Below are 17,902 nucleotides of genomic sequence, written 5' to 3'. Positions count from 1 at the left end.
ATAAGCAGGGTGACAATATACAGCCTTGACATACTCCTTTTCCTATTTGGAACCAGTCTGTTGTTCCATGTCCAGCTCTAACTGTTGCTTCCTGACCTGCATATAGGTTTCTCAACAGGCAGGTCAGGTGGTCTGGTATTCCCATCTCTTTCAGAATTTTCCACAGTTTATTGTGATCTACACAGTCAAAGGCTTTGGCATAGTCAATAAATTAATTTTAGTGATAGTTAAAAATGAATCAAAGCCTACAGCAGTGGTTCAGAAAACTCAGTGAGGTTAGGAAGGGTCTTTGCTTTTAGTCACTGAAGATTAATTGGAAGGTCCTGTTAACCAGGCTGGGCAGACACATCTTAACAGGTTTATGATTTTATATGTTATAGCCTGGAACCTTCAAGTGCCCCCAGCTTAGTATATTAAGATAAAAAAATGTCTTTGTCGTTGTTACTGTTCTGAAGTTCCACAGGTAAATGATCATAAGCCCTCTTTGGGGAGTAGTGATGGTGGTTGATAACCTGATTTTATACAGTTGATTGGCATACTTCTTTCTCTGAGGCAGCTGAAAAACAGTGTATAAGAATTCACAAATCCACGCACTTGTGGGTCTCACCGAATGGCTCGCATAGAGGGCTGTATTATTTAATCATGTCGGGTCTTGGTTTCCCTATCTGTAATGACCACGAGTGACCATACTTAAGGATCATATTGGCCTCTTTCCGTTTTCTTGAGAGCTCGTTTGGAGATTCTAGTAGGGGAGCACAGGTACTCTTTATACCCTTGACTGAAGACCGATCCTCCTCTATCGGGGATGGTCTTCATCTCCCACCGAATGTGCAGCTTCAGGAGGGGCGCTCCTGGAGTGGTGAGGGAGGGAGGGGCTAATCTAGCCAGCCAGATCAGCTGAATCAGCCCCGCCTATCAGTGGGCTGACAGATGTCGCAAACAGCCCTCACATTCTCCTTCCGTTTTCTTAACCTGTGGTTTGAATAATTGTAGATTCCTCAGGATATTGTGTTCTTGTTTTTTTTTTTGGATCCCTACAGTACTGTGGTGTATCTAGAACTCCTTTAACAAGACAGGGAGTTGACTTGCTTGCTTGTTTTCTCATTGTCTTATTTTGTCTTTCTTTCAGATTATTTTATATTCCGGAGACAAAATTTATGATGACTACTATCAAGACCTGAAAGGACGAGTACATTTTACAAGTAATGATCTCAAATCTGGTGATGCTTCAATAAATGTGACAAATTTACAGCTGTCAGATATTGGCACATATCAGTGCAAAGTGAAAAAAGCTCCTGGTGTTGGAAATAAGAAGATTCAGCTGACAGTTCTTGGTAAGTTATTTGTATCAGTGTTACTTATTAACAGGGTAAGGGATCACAGTACTGTAGTAGCAGCATTTACGTGAGACAGAACTTAGAATTCTAGGGTAGTACGTTTAAATATTTGACACACTGTCCTCAAATAGCATAAAGCTGGCAATTTTTTTTCTTATATAGAAAAAATAAGTGAACAGCTTCTTCGTGAAGTTCATGAAAGCATTTGAAAGTAAATGAAGGAGTTCTGTGATATGGGAGATGAACTGTAAGGCAGGGGTAGGGGATCCAGACTTTTTGCCTTGTTCTCAGGTTTGTCCTGGGAATTAAATAGAACCTCTTCATTGCCTGGGCGTCAGCCTACATATTTGAAGCATAAAAATGATAATCATTAAATCTCTATGCAGTCTCATTCAGCTCAAAATTGTGACGTGTGCTTTAAGCTTTATCAAACTGCATATCCCAAGGAATAAATGAGATTTCTATGATGAATAATTGGAGTATTTAGAGTAGAGGAGATGGAATATGGTAGCTGGAATATTGAATTGGGGTAAGGCCATTAGACCCCGGACAGTCCTTTAACTTCCCTGAGCATCATGGGATGCTTTTTTTTTTCATCCTTAAAAGTAAGGAGGTTAGACAGATGGCCACTAGGATGTAGCTCTCCAGGACAGTTAAGAAGAAGAATAAGTATAAGCTGCTTTGTGAACATCATAGACTGAAAAGTTTATTATCCTTCTCTAGATTTTGTGGTCATGCACAAGCACCCTTAAGCCCTGCAAACTGAGAAACTCTGAAAGGTACTGCTCAGAAATATACTTCTCAAATCTTGCTGTGGTAGCTTTGCCCAAAAGTACAATGCATTGCCATGTAGAGAATCTCAACAGTCTGGCACTATTATATGACAGTAAATTCCCGTGTGACCTAAAGTGTCAGGTTTGGGGGATACTTGGGGACCCACTTTACATAGGAAATGCTAACTGCCGAAATTGCCTTCCATATCCCTGGAAATAACTCATCTGCACAAGTCTCCCTCACATCAACTTCTACCTTTTGTTCCTTTTAATTTAGAGAACTGAGCAGGGGTTAAGTGTGTCGGATTCCAGACTTACTTAGAGCAGGTCAGTTCAGTTCAGTCCAGTCACTCAGTCGTGTCCGACTCTGTGATGCCATGAACCGCAGCACACCAGGCCTCCCTGTCCATCACCAACTCCCGGAGTCCACCCAAACTCATGTCCATTGAGTCAGTGATGCCATCCAACCATCTCATCCTCTGTCGTCCCCTTCTCCTCCTGGCCTCAATCTTTCACAGCATCAGGGTCTTTTCAATCAGTCAGCTCTTCGTATCAGGTGGCCAAAGTATTGGAGTTTCAGCTTCAGCATCAGTCCTTCCAATGAACACCCAGGACTGATCTTTACAATGGACTGGGTGGATCTTCTTGCTGTCCAAGGGACTCTCAAGGGTCTTCTCCAACACCACAGTTCAAAAGTATCAGTTCTTCGGCGCTCAGCTTTCTTCCTAGTCCAACTCTCACATCCATACATGACTACTGGAAAAACCATAGCCTTGACTAGACGGACCTTTGTTGGCAAAGTAATGTCTGTGTTTTAATATGCTATCTAGGTTAGTTATAACTTTCCTTCCAAGGAGTAAGTGTCTTTTAATTTCATGGCTGCAATCACCATTTGCAGTGATTTTGGAGCCCCAAAAAATAGCCAGTAGAGACTAATTTTTGTGCATCCTAGCAACAACTCCCAGGGTTGTCGTGATTGATAAGGCAGTCTTTTGGCAACGTCGTCAAGGGCGTCCTGGTAAGAGGCACTCCATGCTGAGTGGAACTCATTCAGAATATGAAAGCAAGTGAACCTGAAGAGGACCTGGGAAAGGCAATATGGTAACATTGGAAGTTCTAGCCTTTTGTGTCTATATTCAGCAAACGTGGAGTTGCCTTTCTTTTTTATAAATGTGAAAGCTGGTAAAAGTTTAATAACTTGTCTGAGCTCTTATCCCAGAACGTGGCATACCTGAAATTATAACTCTGAGTATATCTTCTTTGGGGCTTCCCTGGTGATTTCAGAGGGTAAAGAATCTGCCTGCAGTGCAGGAGACATGGGTTGGATCCCTGGGTCGGGAAGATCCCCTGGAGGAAGGAATGGCCTCCCATTCCAGTATTCATGCCTGGAGAATTCCATGGACAGAGGAGCCTGGCGGGCTACAGTCACTGCTTTCCAGGAAGCGTTGAGTTAGGATATATATGGAATTTTAACTGGTTCCTGATATACCAAGCAGATGATACATATTTGTCAGAATTATTTACTGTGGAGTCCCTGTTTGATGCGGGCAGGTACACTGGGAAGGATGTAATTGGGGCACATGTTCCCAAAAGAGGTGTGGACAGATACTCTGTGTATCTGCGTGTATGTGTGTGAGAGAAAGATCTCGTAGGGGCTGTCGTAGACTCTGGCCAGGCACACCCGAGGCAGCAACCGTGACTGTCGGGCAGGAGGGATGGCCTTTTACATTAAACCTCACACCTCTGACATCTTCGTCCTCAGCCTGGATGGGTGGAAACACTGACACTGTAACTCCTTTGGTCAGCTCTGTCTGGGAACACCATGGCCAAGCAAGGCCTGGTGTTAAACCAAGGGGCAGGGAGAGACTGAACGAGGGGTGAGGGGAGAGAGGGGACAGTGGTGGCCGAAGGGGAAAGCAGGGATGACCTCTGACCTGGTGAGACTGTCTCAGAGCCAGAGGAGAATTTCTTCATCTCTCCTCCATGTTTTCAGATGAGTCAGGACCACTGTGGCAGAAAACACTAGACGTTTCTCTTGCAAGTGAGAGCTGGATAGAAACTTGTTTGCTTTTTTCCTGAAATTACTGCTTAGGCAATCTGGAGGAAAGATTAAACAAAATGCCTTATAGAGACCAGACTGTCCAGTGGAGCTTTTGATTGCCTCACTGTCAGAGGCTCGGCCTGATACTTCGATTTGCTTGTCTGAAATCTGTAGGTGCCACCATGGTGTCCCCATAGTAATAAAAACTTGTTCGGGAACTTCCCTGGTGGTCCAGTGATTAAGACTCTGAGTTCCCGATGCAAGGGTCACAGCTTCCATCTCTGGTTGGGGAACTAAGATCCACATGGCACAGCCAAAAAACAATTAAAAAAAAAAAAAGAAAGCTTGTTCAGAGCCCTGGTTGCTGTACAGACATAAACGGGGATGACTGTTAGCTGCCTGGGTGTGAGGGGTGGCGTGTTGATATCCCATGCTCTGTTGCTAGGGCCCGCCCTGCTCTTTCAGATGCTCCAGCTGTACATGTGGATGCAACTCAGTAAAGAAGCTGGACAGGGCGGGTGATGACAAGGGTTAGTATGGGGGCTGCTCACTGCCAGCGCCTTCCCTGGGAACTCCAGAAAAACCTGTAACTGGGAACTTTTGGTGTAAATAGACTTGGCTATTTTGTATATGGTGTACTCAGACTGCACCTGCACCACGAGAAGGGCATGTGCAGGGATTCAGTCAACACTGGGATTTATTTGTTTTTTTTTTTTTCACTTTTTATTCTGAAATAATTTTAGTTTTACAGACAAGTTGGAAAACTAGCAGAAAGTTGATGAGAGTGTACCCATTACCTAATTTTTCCTAATGATAACATTTTGCAAAATCATAATACAACTACTAAAACCAAAGATCCAACCAGTCCATTCTAAAGGAGATCAGCCCTGGGATTTCTTTGGAGGGAATGATGCTGAAGCTGAAACTCCAGTACTTTGGCCACCTCATGCGAAGAGTTGACTCATTGGAAAAGACTCTGATGCTGGGAGGGATTGGGGGCAGGAGGAGAAGGGGACGACAGAGGATGAGATGGCTGGATGGCATCATGAGTCTGAGTGAAGGGAGTTGGTGATGGACAGGGAGGCCTGGCGTGCTGCGATTCATGGGGTCGCAAAGACTTGGACATGACTGAGTGACTGAACTGAACTGAACTAAAACCAAGAAATTAGTATTGAAGCTATACTATTAATTATGGGCCTAATTTGAATTTTATAGCTTCCCATTAGTGCCTGTTTGTTCCCCTGTCAAGTCGAAGGTCCATGCTGAATTGATGTTCCCTTTAGTCTCCTCAAGTTAATGTCAAGGGGCACATGTTGTTCTATCTTATTGTTAACCATGATCACTTGGTTTAAATTTTATCTGATAGATTTCTCCATTATAAAATTACTAATTTTCCCTCTGGGATTGAAAAATACCACCCCCCCCCCCCAAATCCCCAATACCAGCTCTTTGTATATAAAACAAAAATTTGAAAACTTAAAAAAAAAATCCCAGTCGGGGAGCCACTTTGAGACTTTGAAAATATCCTTTCTCCTCAAACTTTTTGCCTATTGATTTTTAGCATCTATGCATGGATTTTCACCAGAAGTCAAGGTATTTTGAACCAAACAAAAATACTATTCCTGGGTGGATCACATGATGATAAAAGTATATTCTGTCCCAAATAGAGATTTGGAGTATTTTCTGTAGTCTGAGGTAGTGGGCCCCTAGCTTGGAGGGATGATGATATAACACACAGATGGAACACAGCATTACTGAATTGGTGGGATGCCAACCAAGTGCAAGTTGAAAGTCATAGATCTTTAACTGAGAAGGATTATTTGTTGGTTTTGTCACTAAACATGGGGACAGATGTTCTGAGGACAATGGCTGGGTATCCTGGAGCCCCAGACCAAAGAAGTGTTAGGTGATAAAACTTGATCTTTGTTCCCTTTCTGGTTTTATCTTTCAGTCCAGCAAGGTGTAATGGATTAAGAGTTCATCTTCCCTATATTGGGATGGTAAAATTATAATATGGTTAGTGGTTGGGGTTGCCATGTAAAAGGCTTGCACTTTCTCCTCCCTTTGGAAAGCAGGTAGCCACCCCTAGGCAGGGTTTCCCAGGTGTCACTAGTGGTAAAATGCCTGCCTGCCAACACAGGAGACATCAGAGACTCGAGTTCAGTCCTTGGGTTGGGAAGATCCCCTGGAGGAGGATATGGCAACTCATTCCAGTATTCCTGCCTGGAGAATCTCATGGACAGAGGAGCCTGGTGGGCTACAGTCTATGGGGTTGCACAGAGTTGGACACGACTGAAGCAACTTAGCACACTTGTACTCCTAGGCGACACTCAGAACTAGTATTGGTAAAATCTTGCTCTGTTGTGGATGGAGTATCTTGAAATCTCACACTCAGTGGAACCCTGACTTCCTGAGCAGCCACTATAAATAACTGCCCTTTATTGGATATATTTGGGAGGGGGACATTTTCAGTAGAAAAAAGTTTAGGGTTAGAATGCTGTATTACCAATAGATGCTTGATGTCCGAAGCATTGCTCCAGTATCTCACTTACTGCTCATCTGTGTAATAAAGGATTTATTGGTAGTTTGAAAAAATGGAGAACAAGACTCATTTTGTTGAAGACTCAGAGGATGAAATAATTGTGCAAAGCTGATTCAAAAGTCCAAATGATGTAGTGTCCAGGGCGACTGATAGATGTGAAAAAGAAACAGATTTGCTTAGGAAAATCAACAACACAGTTAAATGCATCTGTTGATCCTTATTAAAAAGAGTAAGTTGTAACAGAATAACAGACAAAGGGGAGAAATCCAATTAAATTTTAGAATTATCAAGAAATGTGTGAAATGAGACCATGATCAACACCCTTATTTAAAGAGACCCCACTGGGTATGACAGACCCTGTCAGCCAGATTTGGAAAACAGTTTGACATTTTCTTATAGAGTTAAACATTCACTAACCTGATGTGAAAAAGGAAAACATATACCAGCACTTATAAGCAGCATTGTTGTTCATAACAGTGCAAAACTGTAAAACCCATTCACATTTATTCTTAGTAGTGAAAAAATAAAAGCCCAACCAGGACTTGAAAGACTCAACAAAGAAAAAGCAGTCCTGCTATCTGTCAGACTGGGAGGATGGCTGCAGACAGTCAGGTCGAGGGTCTATGGGAAGGTTGCTCTCCCAAGGGTGTGGAGCGTTGGTAAACTCTGGCCTATGGCTGTCTCCTCACTGTTGCCCCCAGAGACACCGGCACTGCACCTCCTGTCCTGGAGGGCTCAGGTTGCTGGGTTGTCCTCGACTCCAGTTTAATCCCCACTTCTCCTAATCCTGCTGCAGAAACGGCATCAGATTCAGAACTGGTCTCTGCTCTTGAAGACTCTTCTCCAAACCTTCAGACTCTCTCTCTGCCTTGTCCAGTGACATGCCACCGCTTCTCACAGTGCCTCCTCGCCAGTCCATCTGATTCCTGCTGACTTCACACCTGCTCCTGGTCTAACTGGGCTTTGGTAGTAACCCTCAGACAGAAACAGCATTCATCAATATCTGAATGAAAAAGCAAATTTATGTTACAGTCAATGGGATCCAACTCAACAATAGGAAGGAACAGATAACTGATATATATACAACAACATGGATCAATTGGATCAATCTCAAAGTGAAGAGGAATTAAAGAGCCTCTTGATAAGGATGAAAGAGGAGAGTGAAAAAGCTAGTTTTAAAGTCAACATGCCAAAAAACTAAGGTCATGGCATCCATTCCCATCACTTCATTTCAAATAGAAAGGGAAAAAATGGAAACAGTGGCAGATTTTATTTTCTAGGGCTCCAAAAAATGGAAACAGTGGCAGATTTTATTTTCTAGGGCTCCAAAATCATTGCAGACAGTGACTGCAGCCAGGAAATTAAGTTATGACCAACCTAGACAGCATATTAAAAAGTAGAGTCATTACTTTGCCAACAAAGGTCCATCTGGTCAAAGCTATGGTTTTTCCAGTAGTCATGTATGGGTGTGAGAGTTGTATCATAAAGAAAGCTGAGCACCAAAGAATTGATGCTTTCAAATTGTGGTGTTGGAGAAGACTCTTTGAGAGTCCCTCGGACTGCAAGAGGATCAAACCGGTCAATCCTAAAGGAAGTCAACCCTGACTCCATTGGAAGGACTGATGTTGAAGCTCTAATACTTTTGCCACTTGATGCAAAGAGCTGACTCAATAGAAAAGACTGATGCTAGGAAAGATTGAGGGCAGGAGGAGAAGGGGGCGACATAGTCTGAGATGGTTAGATGGCATCACCAACTCAATGGACATGAAGTTGAGCAAACTCCAGAGATAGTGAACAACAGAGGAGCCTGGCATGCTGCAGTCCATGGGGTCACAAAGAGTTGGACACAACTAAGCAACTGAAAAACAATAACAGAAGCCTTATGATGAATAAAAGAAGCAAAAGTACATACTGTGTATTCCATTTATGTGACTCACAGAGAAGCAGAACCAACCTATAGCGATTATGCAGTTCAGCAAGAGGGTATGACCTGCCAAGGTGTTAACTAGGATTGAGGTGGGTTGCATGTAATGGAGCTATTAGCAGCTGCTCTAAACAGTACCCCAGAGAGACCTGGAGTATAACCTCAGAACTGCCTTTTTGTAACACTGCTCTCTAGGGGGGCTTGGATTGCTATAACCATGGAATGTAATTGGCCCTTGCTGCTCTTATGTGAGTTGTCCCTTTTATCAGCATACCTTATCATAAATCCCCTGACTGTGGGCTAACAGATGTGACAGTGCACACACACTCCAAGGGGACCACATACTCCCGGAAAACTATGCTACGTGTCAAGCTCCAAGTAGAAGAATAGGTTTAGGACTGGAGGGGAAGCGTCCTTGGGTCTGAAGCAGCCCAGCTGGCATCATTCTTGCTTCTTTCAGATGTGCCCTGTGGGAGGGGCACAGACCCGCGTCTGAGCTGCTGCCTGGCCTCTTACGCAATGGCTGCTTGCCTGAGCTCATTCTCGCCTGTTCTGAGCTGGATGCAGCTAAGGAAACTGGCATTGGCAACCTGTTTTAGTCTTTCAGTCTTGTCTGCTCCGAACCCAGGACCGCTGCTCTTGATTTAGCGGTTTGCGACATGCTGTGTTTGTTTAAATCAACATTTAGAAACACACGTTCCGTTTTCCTGTATAAACTTATAACTTGATGTCTTTTCTTAGTTAAGCCTTCAGGTATACGATGTTATGTTGATGGATCAGAAGAAATTGGAAATGACTTTAAACTCAAATGTGAACCAAAAGAAGGTTCACTCCCACTACGATATGAATGGCAGAAGTTATCCGACTCACAGAAACTGCCCACCTCTTGGTTACCAGGTACTGCTGATTATACAGCTTGATTCTGTGCCATCAATTTGAACTTAAGCCTGGTAGGATTTGTGCATGTATGTATAGATGTTTTAATCTCCAAAGCATTCCCTTTCCTAGACAGAGAAATTGGGATTCTAAGGGTATTCATGTTTTATAATGACAACTTGGTGTCATGCAGTATAAATGAAGAGACATTTTATAACTGTTTAGGATATTATAATTGATTTCTTTGGTGTGTATTTTTAATTATCAGTAATATTGATGGAAACTTCCTTATCATAAATTAGTGGCTAAGCTACAAGGAGAGATGGATCTTCAGTGTTTTGGTTGAATTCAGGTTGAAGATATGGTTATTTACACATGGCATGTCTGTAAAAACAAAATAGCTGTGTGACACTAACCACAATGACTCGAATTGGTTAAATCTGATCACTCATCTATGTGTTACAATTAATCTATTCAGACTGATTAATTCCCCTCCATGCCCTGTCCTCAATAGGATCTCTCTCTACCTCTGTCTTTTTTCAGACTAAGAGGCTGAACAGGGGGACCCCGTCTACTTTTCTGTTTCTTCTGTCTGGTGGGATGAGATACATTTTGCAGATCTTGTTGCTGCACCTAAGAGCTTTCATGCCACAGAGTATTTTTTTTATAATCAGTGTGGCTCTGTTTCAGCAGAGACTTTGTGCCTGACCAAAGGGTTCATGATTACTTTGGCTCTGACATGAATGAACCGGAGGCGCAATGGTTTGCATTCAGGAGACATGCACGTGTCTTGCTCTGTTTGTTCTGCGTCTCGCTTGAGTTTGTCTCACTTTTACCTGGATTGTCAACCAAGTAGGGTTTGCCTTACTAGAAACTCAGCAGTCTGTTATTATAAAAATGGGTTTTGCTCCCTCACCCCCTCTTTCTTCCCATAGAAATGACATCACCTGTTATATCTGTGAAAAATGCCAGTGCCGAATACTCCGGGACATACACCTGTACGGTCAGAAACAGAGTGGGCTCTGATCAGTGCCTGCTGCGCCTGGATGTCGTTCCTCGTAAGTATCTTCCCTGTGCTCTGAGAAGGTGGTTTCGTGATGTTTATGCAGTCACCTTCGGTTCCATCAGCAAGTGTGTGTGATGGGCAGTGGCATGCTGCCTTTGAGCAAAGCACTCTGGCTTGGTTACTCGCTTTTTTAAGACATGGAAGGGAAAGAAGTACTACGTTTTATTAATAAAACCTTCATTATTGTAGCACCATTATGGAGGCAAGAGTTGTCAAGTTAATTCTTGTACCATATTTAGCCAATGTAAGTAAGGCGTCCCTGGTGGCTCTACTGGTAAAAAAAATCCGCCTGCCGATGCAGGAGATATAAGAGATGCAGTTCAGTCCTTGGGTTGGGAAGATCCCCTGGAGGAGGGCATGGCAACCCGCTCCAGTATTCTTGCCTGGAAAATCCCATGGACAGAGGAGCCTGGCGGTCCATAGTCCGTGGGGTCGCAAAGAGGTGGACACGACTGAAGTGATTTAGCATGCATGCAACTAAGGACAAATTATTTAGAACATTCTTATGCCAACCTAGCTGTGAATAGTAAAATCTTTCAGAGTGGTTTTATTGTTTTTATCCTTGAAATAGATTATACAGTTCAGAAGAAAGTTCGTTTAGTAGATTTTCCCCCGACCAGAAAAAGCTAGCTAATTTGTCTCTTAAAGTTAATATATGCAATGAAATCAATCTGTTATTGTGTATCATTACCTTAAATATGACTAGGTAAAAAGTATTTTTGTTTTGTGTTGTTTTTACTATTATTTATTTTCTTGTTAACATTTTATTCTAGCTTCAAACAGAGCCGGGACAATTGCAGGAGCTGTTATAGGAACTTTGCTTGCGCTTGTGCTTATTGCTCTTATTGTCTTTTGCTGTCATAAAAAGCGCAGAGAAGAAAAATACGAAAAGGAGGTTCACCATGATATCAGGTAATTAAGTGACACAGGAGTTGACTGATATACTGAATTTATTACGTCATTAAAGCATTAGTTCTCTTAACCATCTGAAGCATTTGGCCGCATGAGGACTGGATGAAAGCTGTAGCTTTTCCCCTTAACACATTTGCAAGCATTTTAATACTTATTTCAAGTGTGTGGAGCCAACTAACCTCTCCCCTACTTGGTGCCCTACTTTAAGAACCACTGCTGAATGGTTATCTCAAGGCTATTTGCCTTCTCCCATTAAAGTACAGGCATGCAGTTTTCAAGAAATGAAGATGTTAAGGTTGGTTAGTTTGTTTTTTAAACGTCTGATTGTATCTAGTGACGTAGCTAGTTAATAGATCTATTGGTAATGTGATTTAATTTTTTAAAAATATTCTAAACCAGTAGATCTTAACTAGAAGTGAATTATAACATTGAATTATAGATCTTGTAAGAATAACAACATATGACCAAAGTAACACCCAGAAAATTGACATTTGCTGAGTCTGGGGTGGGGTCTGGCACTTTTCTTTTTGAAGTGTACCAGAAGTGACTCAGATATATATTCTATGTCAGTGCTTATTATGAAAATTCTTATGCCTGCTTCTCAGTTTTTGCAAACTTAAATCTGCTAAGTTTTCAGCTGAAGTCTTAGATGAGTAGCTTTCATAATAAAAACAATATTTTATCTTTTTTTTTTTTTGGTTGAAATATCTGTCAGTTTATTGACTATGGAGTATTACACGACTATAACTAGGTTATCTAGATCAGTGATACTAGAATATGAAAACATTTGAGGTTTGTTCTTTGTGAGACAACATTATAGAGTCATGCATTTTTGTAAAACCCACATTTCGTTGTGTGTGAAGATGGAAACTCTGTATTGATAAACTCGGGCCAAACACACAGTTGCTGACATTATGCCTTCCTGTGCTTGTTTTCTGTGTGTCACTTGCACTGTTACACACCTGATGCTTAAATAGCGGCTCTTCCCTCATCCCTACCCATGATTCACAGCTCACATAGTCTAAGATTTTTTAGAAACGTTCTTTGGGATCTTCGCTTTCTAGAGAAGACGTGCCTCCTCCCAAGAGCCGTACGTCCACTGCCAGAAGCTACATCGGCAGCAATCACTCATCCCTGGGATCCATGTCCCCGTCCAACATGGAAGGATATTCCAAGACTCAGTACAACCAGGTGCCAAGCGAGGACTTGGAACGCGCTCCTCAGAGTCCGACGCTCCCACCCGCCAAGGTAGCGGCCCCTAATCTCAGTAGGATGGGGGCAGTGCCTGTGATGATTCCAGCGCAGAGCAAGGACGGGTCCATAGTGTAGAGCCTCTGTGCCCGTCACCCATGCTGTCCTCTGGAAATATGAACATCCGTACATTTTGCTACCAGCCTCAAAATAGGTGAAAAAAGAAAAGCTAACCAAAAACTGTAAGAAAAAACATCAAAAAGTTTTGTTTGGTTATACTGAAATAGTAAAGGCATTGAAGTTCTGAGGAGATTCACTATCTAAATAATATTTCCTTTAAGAGCTTGACTTTATAGGTTTCTGAATATCAATACTTAAGTCAGATGTGGCACTTTGAATATGAAATCAGAGGTGAAGAAAGAAATTGGTGAACTTTGGTGCACACCAAGTTGATACTTGAATCATCTGAAATTTCTGCCATTGTCTTCAGATTGCTTTTTTTCCACGTAATTTATGTGACCCGATAGTGTTCCCCTAACCCCTCAAAATCGGTAAAGAAAGATTCATGGCAAAAAGACTTAGATGCATTTATGTTTGTTCTTGTTTTCACTTCTTTGAAAGCTTTGTGTTTGAAATGTCTCTAATAACTAGGAAACACTACAGGGTTCTAGAAATCACCTAGTTCCGTGTCATTCATAAGCCTTGGATATGAAATGACTTCTTAAGTATTTAATGGATAGATTGCTGTGGGTGGCAGGGACATAGTAGGCTCTTTGGTATGCTAAATTAAAGGAGCATTTATCTGATTCGTTTAGAAAATTTGCTGTTACCTGTATACAGTGATGATACTCGTGGTGCAATAGTGAGGAGAGGATGGATTTTGTTGATTAATGTTCCAGTGCCCCGAGGCCTGTGGTGGTCTGCAGAACAGTGGCCTGTTATCAAAGATGTAGAGTATTTTGCAGTTGCCAAGTAAATGCTGGCCCTGCGCTTTAGGTGATATTTTCCTAATAAGAAAAAAAATTATAACTCATTTATTGTTTGGCAATTACAGATTGTCATTCTCTAAATTATTGGTTCTAAATTGAAGAATTTTTTGTTTTCCTGGTTCGGTTCTTTTGTGTTTGTGATGGTGTTGCATAGTATATGTTCTAGAAAGGTAATCTGAAATTTACCCTCTTGAATGCAGTTCCTGGAGGATATTTTCTTCATAGACTTAGAATGATGAACTACATTTTAAACTAGTAAGTGTCCTCTGTCAATTCTGTATTTCAGACTTGGGAGGATGTACAGTTGCTATTGTATGGCCAACATGTCTTGTGTAGTTTCAGAAAATCAAGTTGAGCTTGGAAAAGTTTGTCTTAGTTTTGTGGAAGTGACTTAATCTTTTTAAAAGAAAAAAAGAGAGAGAGAAATGAAAGGAAAAGGAATTAGAAAAATACTCCTACTGCCAAATGTGTTAAATACTGTTTTAGTAGATGAAAGTGAATTTATTGTATTTCCCTTAAGATTGTGAGGGAGTGTGGATTTAGTAGAATGAGCCAACAGTTTCTTTATAGTAATAAGGTCTGCAATAAATTATTTCACTAGCTCTAAAACCTTTTCCCTAGATTTTAGTAGGGAGTTGGTTTCTGTTCATCTCTTTGGGTGCTGTGGTGGTAAATGCTACATTATACATTAATGTTGGCATGTATTTATGATTAGACAGAGTATTGTATACATTTTTTAATGGCAAATTAAAGCTGAATGTGTAATGGATTCGTGTATAGTTTTACATATTTGGAAGCATTTTTAACATAGGTTTTTAACGTTACATAATGTTGCTTTTATACTTACGTTAACATTTTCATCCGTGCCTTTTGGGTAATTTAGTTGTATTATGAATTTCTGGTGCCTATGAGCTAGCTATCACCTGAAAGGTGCTTAGAGGTGAAGGTACTGGTCCTGGAAATGCATCACTGTGATACCTATCTATCTTCATACCTTCAGTCTTGCCTCTTCCTGTTCTTTTTGGATACAAGGTAACTGATTGTGTTACTCATATAAAGTTTTTAAAATGTCAACATCCCCTACACTCTTTGACTGTGTTTCTGATTTTATAATAATAACTATTTTTGAATATCAAGCTCTGATCTGTTTTATATGAATAAAATATATAAGGTATTATAGAAGTAAATAACCAAGCACAGACATTACTAATAAGAATTTTGGTCCTTCCTGGTCCCAGTTTTGTAATGAGAAGTATGCTATCAGTATAAGTAGAAATCCCTACAAAAAGTGGACATATGTAAGGCTTTCCTTACCTTAGACTTTGTAGTTAATCTGGGGTTTGGCTGTAGAATCTCTTCCAAAAGTGCTTTTCAGGCAAGAATCTTGGAGTGGTTGCCATTTCCTATTCCAGGGGGTCTTCCCTACCCAGGGATCAAATCCACGTCTCTTGCGTGTCTCCTGCGTTGGCAGGTAGATTCTTTACCTCTAGTGCCATCCGGGAAACCCCCCATTGTTTTCTCTTCCCTTAGACTTCGCAGTTAATCTATGATTTGGCTGTAGAGTCTCTTCCAGAATGCTTCCTTCCAATTCAGGTCCATTACCACCTACAGCCTGAGAAACAAGCTCAGGAAAAAAGGCCACTGTCATGACCTCAAGAGACCTGTTAGATGTGGTTGAGTTTAGAGGACAGAACTCAGTTTTCAGTTTTTATCTCCAGCCACTTGTACATTTCAGTGAATCCAAAAGTCAGATAGTACTGGTAACTTCCTAAATAATTCTGACTGATAGTTTCCACTGAACTAGAGATCAAAGATGTGTTCTAGAATTACTGTTGGTAATCATCAAGCAAGTCAACAAAAGATTATTATTCAAGCATTTTGAAACATCAGTCAAGGACAGCACTGAACCATCAAAGCAAGGCTGTTCTATTCCACTTTGTACCTAAGAGATTGACACCGTATTTTTGAGTTAGTTGGGGTAACTTTAAAAGAAATATAGAGGTTATAATTCTGTATTGTGAATATGTAGGTTACAGGTGTTTGTTTTCATATGGCAACCTTACTAATATTTCCCTGAATGGAGATCAAAAACAAAATTTATTAAACTGGCCAGTTATTCCAGGCAGATAACCTTTAAATTTGGGCTGTCATGGAGTTGTTACAATGGAAACACAGACTGAGGGTGTCTTATAGGGAGGTTAATTCAAGAAACACGATTAGATTATTGGTATGAAGACATGGTTCTTACTAAAAAGATGATTTTTAGGATTGAGTTCTGGAAATTTGTAGCAGGTGAAGGGGCAGATAAGACAATTTGATTAAATATGAAAAGAATTCATTGCATGAAGTTGGATATCCAGTCCTGTAATGTATGGCTTCTTAACTATTCTGTCTTTCTGTGTGCGTGCAGCATGTAAATTTGAAGTTATATAAACGTTGAAAGTTTTTTTCTAATCTTTTTTCATCTCCATAGTGTTTAAGGCTTTCAGATGGCCTTATTCCAGTGTGCAAAGAAAAAAATTTCATATTTTTTGTGGTTAATGCTTTGATGTGTCATGTAAGGAGTAGTTTGTAGAAAATGTTGGCACAATTTTAACTTTTTAGTGGCTTGTGACATATTATATATATGTGTATATATATATATCTTTATAATATTTCTGTGTTTAGTAGTAGAAATGTTCTGGGCAAGTTTTAATATTTCAAATGCCTTTGGATATTCTTGCAATAAAGGCGACATGTTCTGTAGTTAGACCTTTTTTACTCATTTGACACTAAAATGGTTCATAACTGAGCACAAATTCTACCTAATAGAAATAGGAACGAACAATGTATACATTGGTGAATTGTGGTTCTGTTTGTCTTATGAAAGGTAACACCAACACACGTTTGTTGTTTTGGCTTCTCACTGTTAATTAAAATCTAGTTTTGCAAAATATCCTAGTTAATGATTTCAGAGTGTGGTAAATGTCAGTTGAGTTTGGTTTAGACCTCAAACACTAAAAGCTCCAAAGAACTCTATTTTCTACTAACTTATTTTATGACACAAGCATTGAGAGAGCCACAATTCACTGATTGTCCTATTCTCATCCCTTTAACTGTGAATTTTTGTGACAAATGTACTACTGAGAAGAAATATTTTGACACTTCACATATGCAAGTAGAGAACTGCGAGTGTCAGTTTCAAAAATGATTTTTTTGTATTTCAAGTTTCTGGCTTATATATCCAATGGTGCAGATTTTGAAATTTGTAAGAACAAAGTTTGGTTTGAAAAAAGCCAAAAACTTGCTCTAGTTTTGTGACTTTGTGTACTTTGAAAATAAAATCAAGAAAGCAATTTTTTGCCTCATGGTGTGGCTTCATTGTGCCTCTTATTTAAAAAAAAAAAAAAAGTCTACTTTATAACGTTTCAATATTACTGTTCTCCCTGCTTTCTTGAGCCAGGGTTTCTTCCCCCGCACCCCCCTTGCATCTTTTATTAAACAAAGTAAAGATCAGAACAATCACACATCAATGAAAACTTATCCATGAAAATTTCTCCAGTCCTGTGCATCTATTTGACAGTGTATAACAATGTTTTTGGGGTTGAAGCCTCCAAACTTCCATGGAGGATCATGTCACAATTATAGTCTAAACTCAAGAGTTTTCAGATACATTGAAAATGTGTGTACAGTGGCTTCCCTGCTGGCCCCGTGGTAAGCCTCCGTGCTTCCCATGCAGGGGGCTTAGGTTCAGTCCCTGGTTGGGGAACTAAAATCCCCCGTGCCCCATGGTATGGCCAAAAAGAAAAATGTTCATGCATATATGTATTAAATACACATACATCTAGTTATGCTTAAAGCCATTTTCATTGACTCTAAACAGTGATTTCAGAAAAAATGGGGTAGTAAAGCTTTTGTAAGAAGATATTTTGAGAAATATTTTGTTTTTACTATAGTTTCTCAACCTTGGCTCTTTTAACATTTGGGGATGGATGATTCTTGGTTGCTGGGGACTATCTGTGCATTGCCGATGTTTAACGGCATTGCTGACTTTTACCTGCAAAATGCCCATAGCTCCTGCCCTCCCCACCAAGAGGTGACAACCAAAAATGTCTTCAGTGTTGCCAAATAGTCACTGGGGTGGGACAAAACCACCCCTGGTTGAGAATCAGTGGTTTATACTAATGTGAAGCTTTCCACTCACATTAAAAGGAGAGCATAGAGTTTGGAGTCAGACATATCTGAGTACCATTTATTACTAGATGCTTTGCT

General features: G+C 40.6%; 1 protein-coding gene across 3 annotated transcripts in view; it reads left to right on the top strand.

Annotated features, from left to right (window-relative positions):
• CXADR (CXADR Ig-like cell adhesion molecule) overlaps positions 1 to 17,902 on the top strand; it is a 64,879-nt gene that overhangs the window by 29,671 nt on the left and 17,306 nt on the right. Inside the window, exons 3-7 of one of the 3 annotated variants that reach the window (XM_019961969.2) lie at positions 1,130 to 1,334; positions 9,359 to 9,514; positions 10,429 to 10,551; positions 11,333 to 11,471; positions 12,536 to 12,719. In XM_019961969.2, the coding sequence (XP_019817528.1) occupies positions 1,130 to 1,334; positions 9,359 to 9,514; positions 10,429 to 10,551; positions 11,333 to 11,471; positions 12,536 to 12,719 (807 nt within the window). Of the gene's footprint in view, positions 1 to 1,129; positions 1,335 to 9,358; positions 9,515 to 10,428; positions 10,552 to 11,332; positions 11,472 to 12,535; positions 16,987 to 17,902 lie in introns of those variants that run through there. The other 2 variants (XM_019961882.2, XM_019962017.2) reach the window with 2 other exon arrangements.

The sequence above is a fragment of the Bos indicus genome, chromosome 1, assembly GCF_029378745.1.
Source record: "Bos indicus isolate NIAB-ARS_2022 breed Sahiwal x Tharparkar chromosome 1, NIAB-ARS_B.indTharparkar_mat_pri_1.0, whole genome shotgun sequence".
NCBI classification, from domain to species: domain Eukaryota; kingdom Metazoa; phylum Chordata; class Mammalia; order Artiodactyla; family Bovidae; genus Bos; species Bos indicus.
This window is presented reverse-complemented; position numbering and strand designations above follow the sequence as displayed.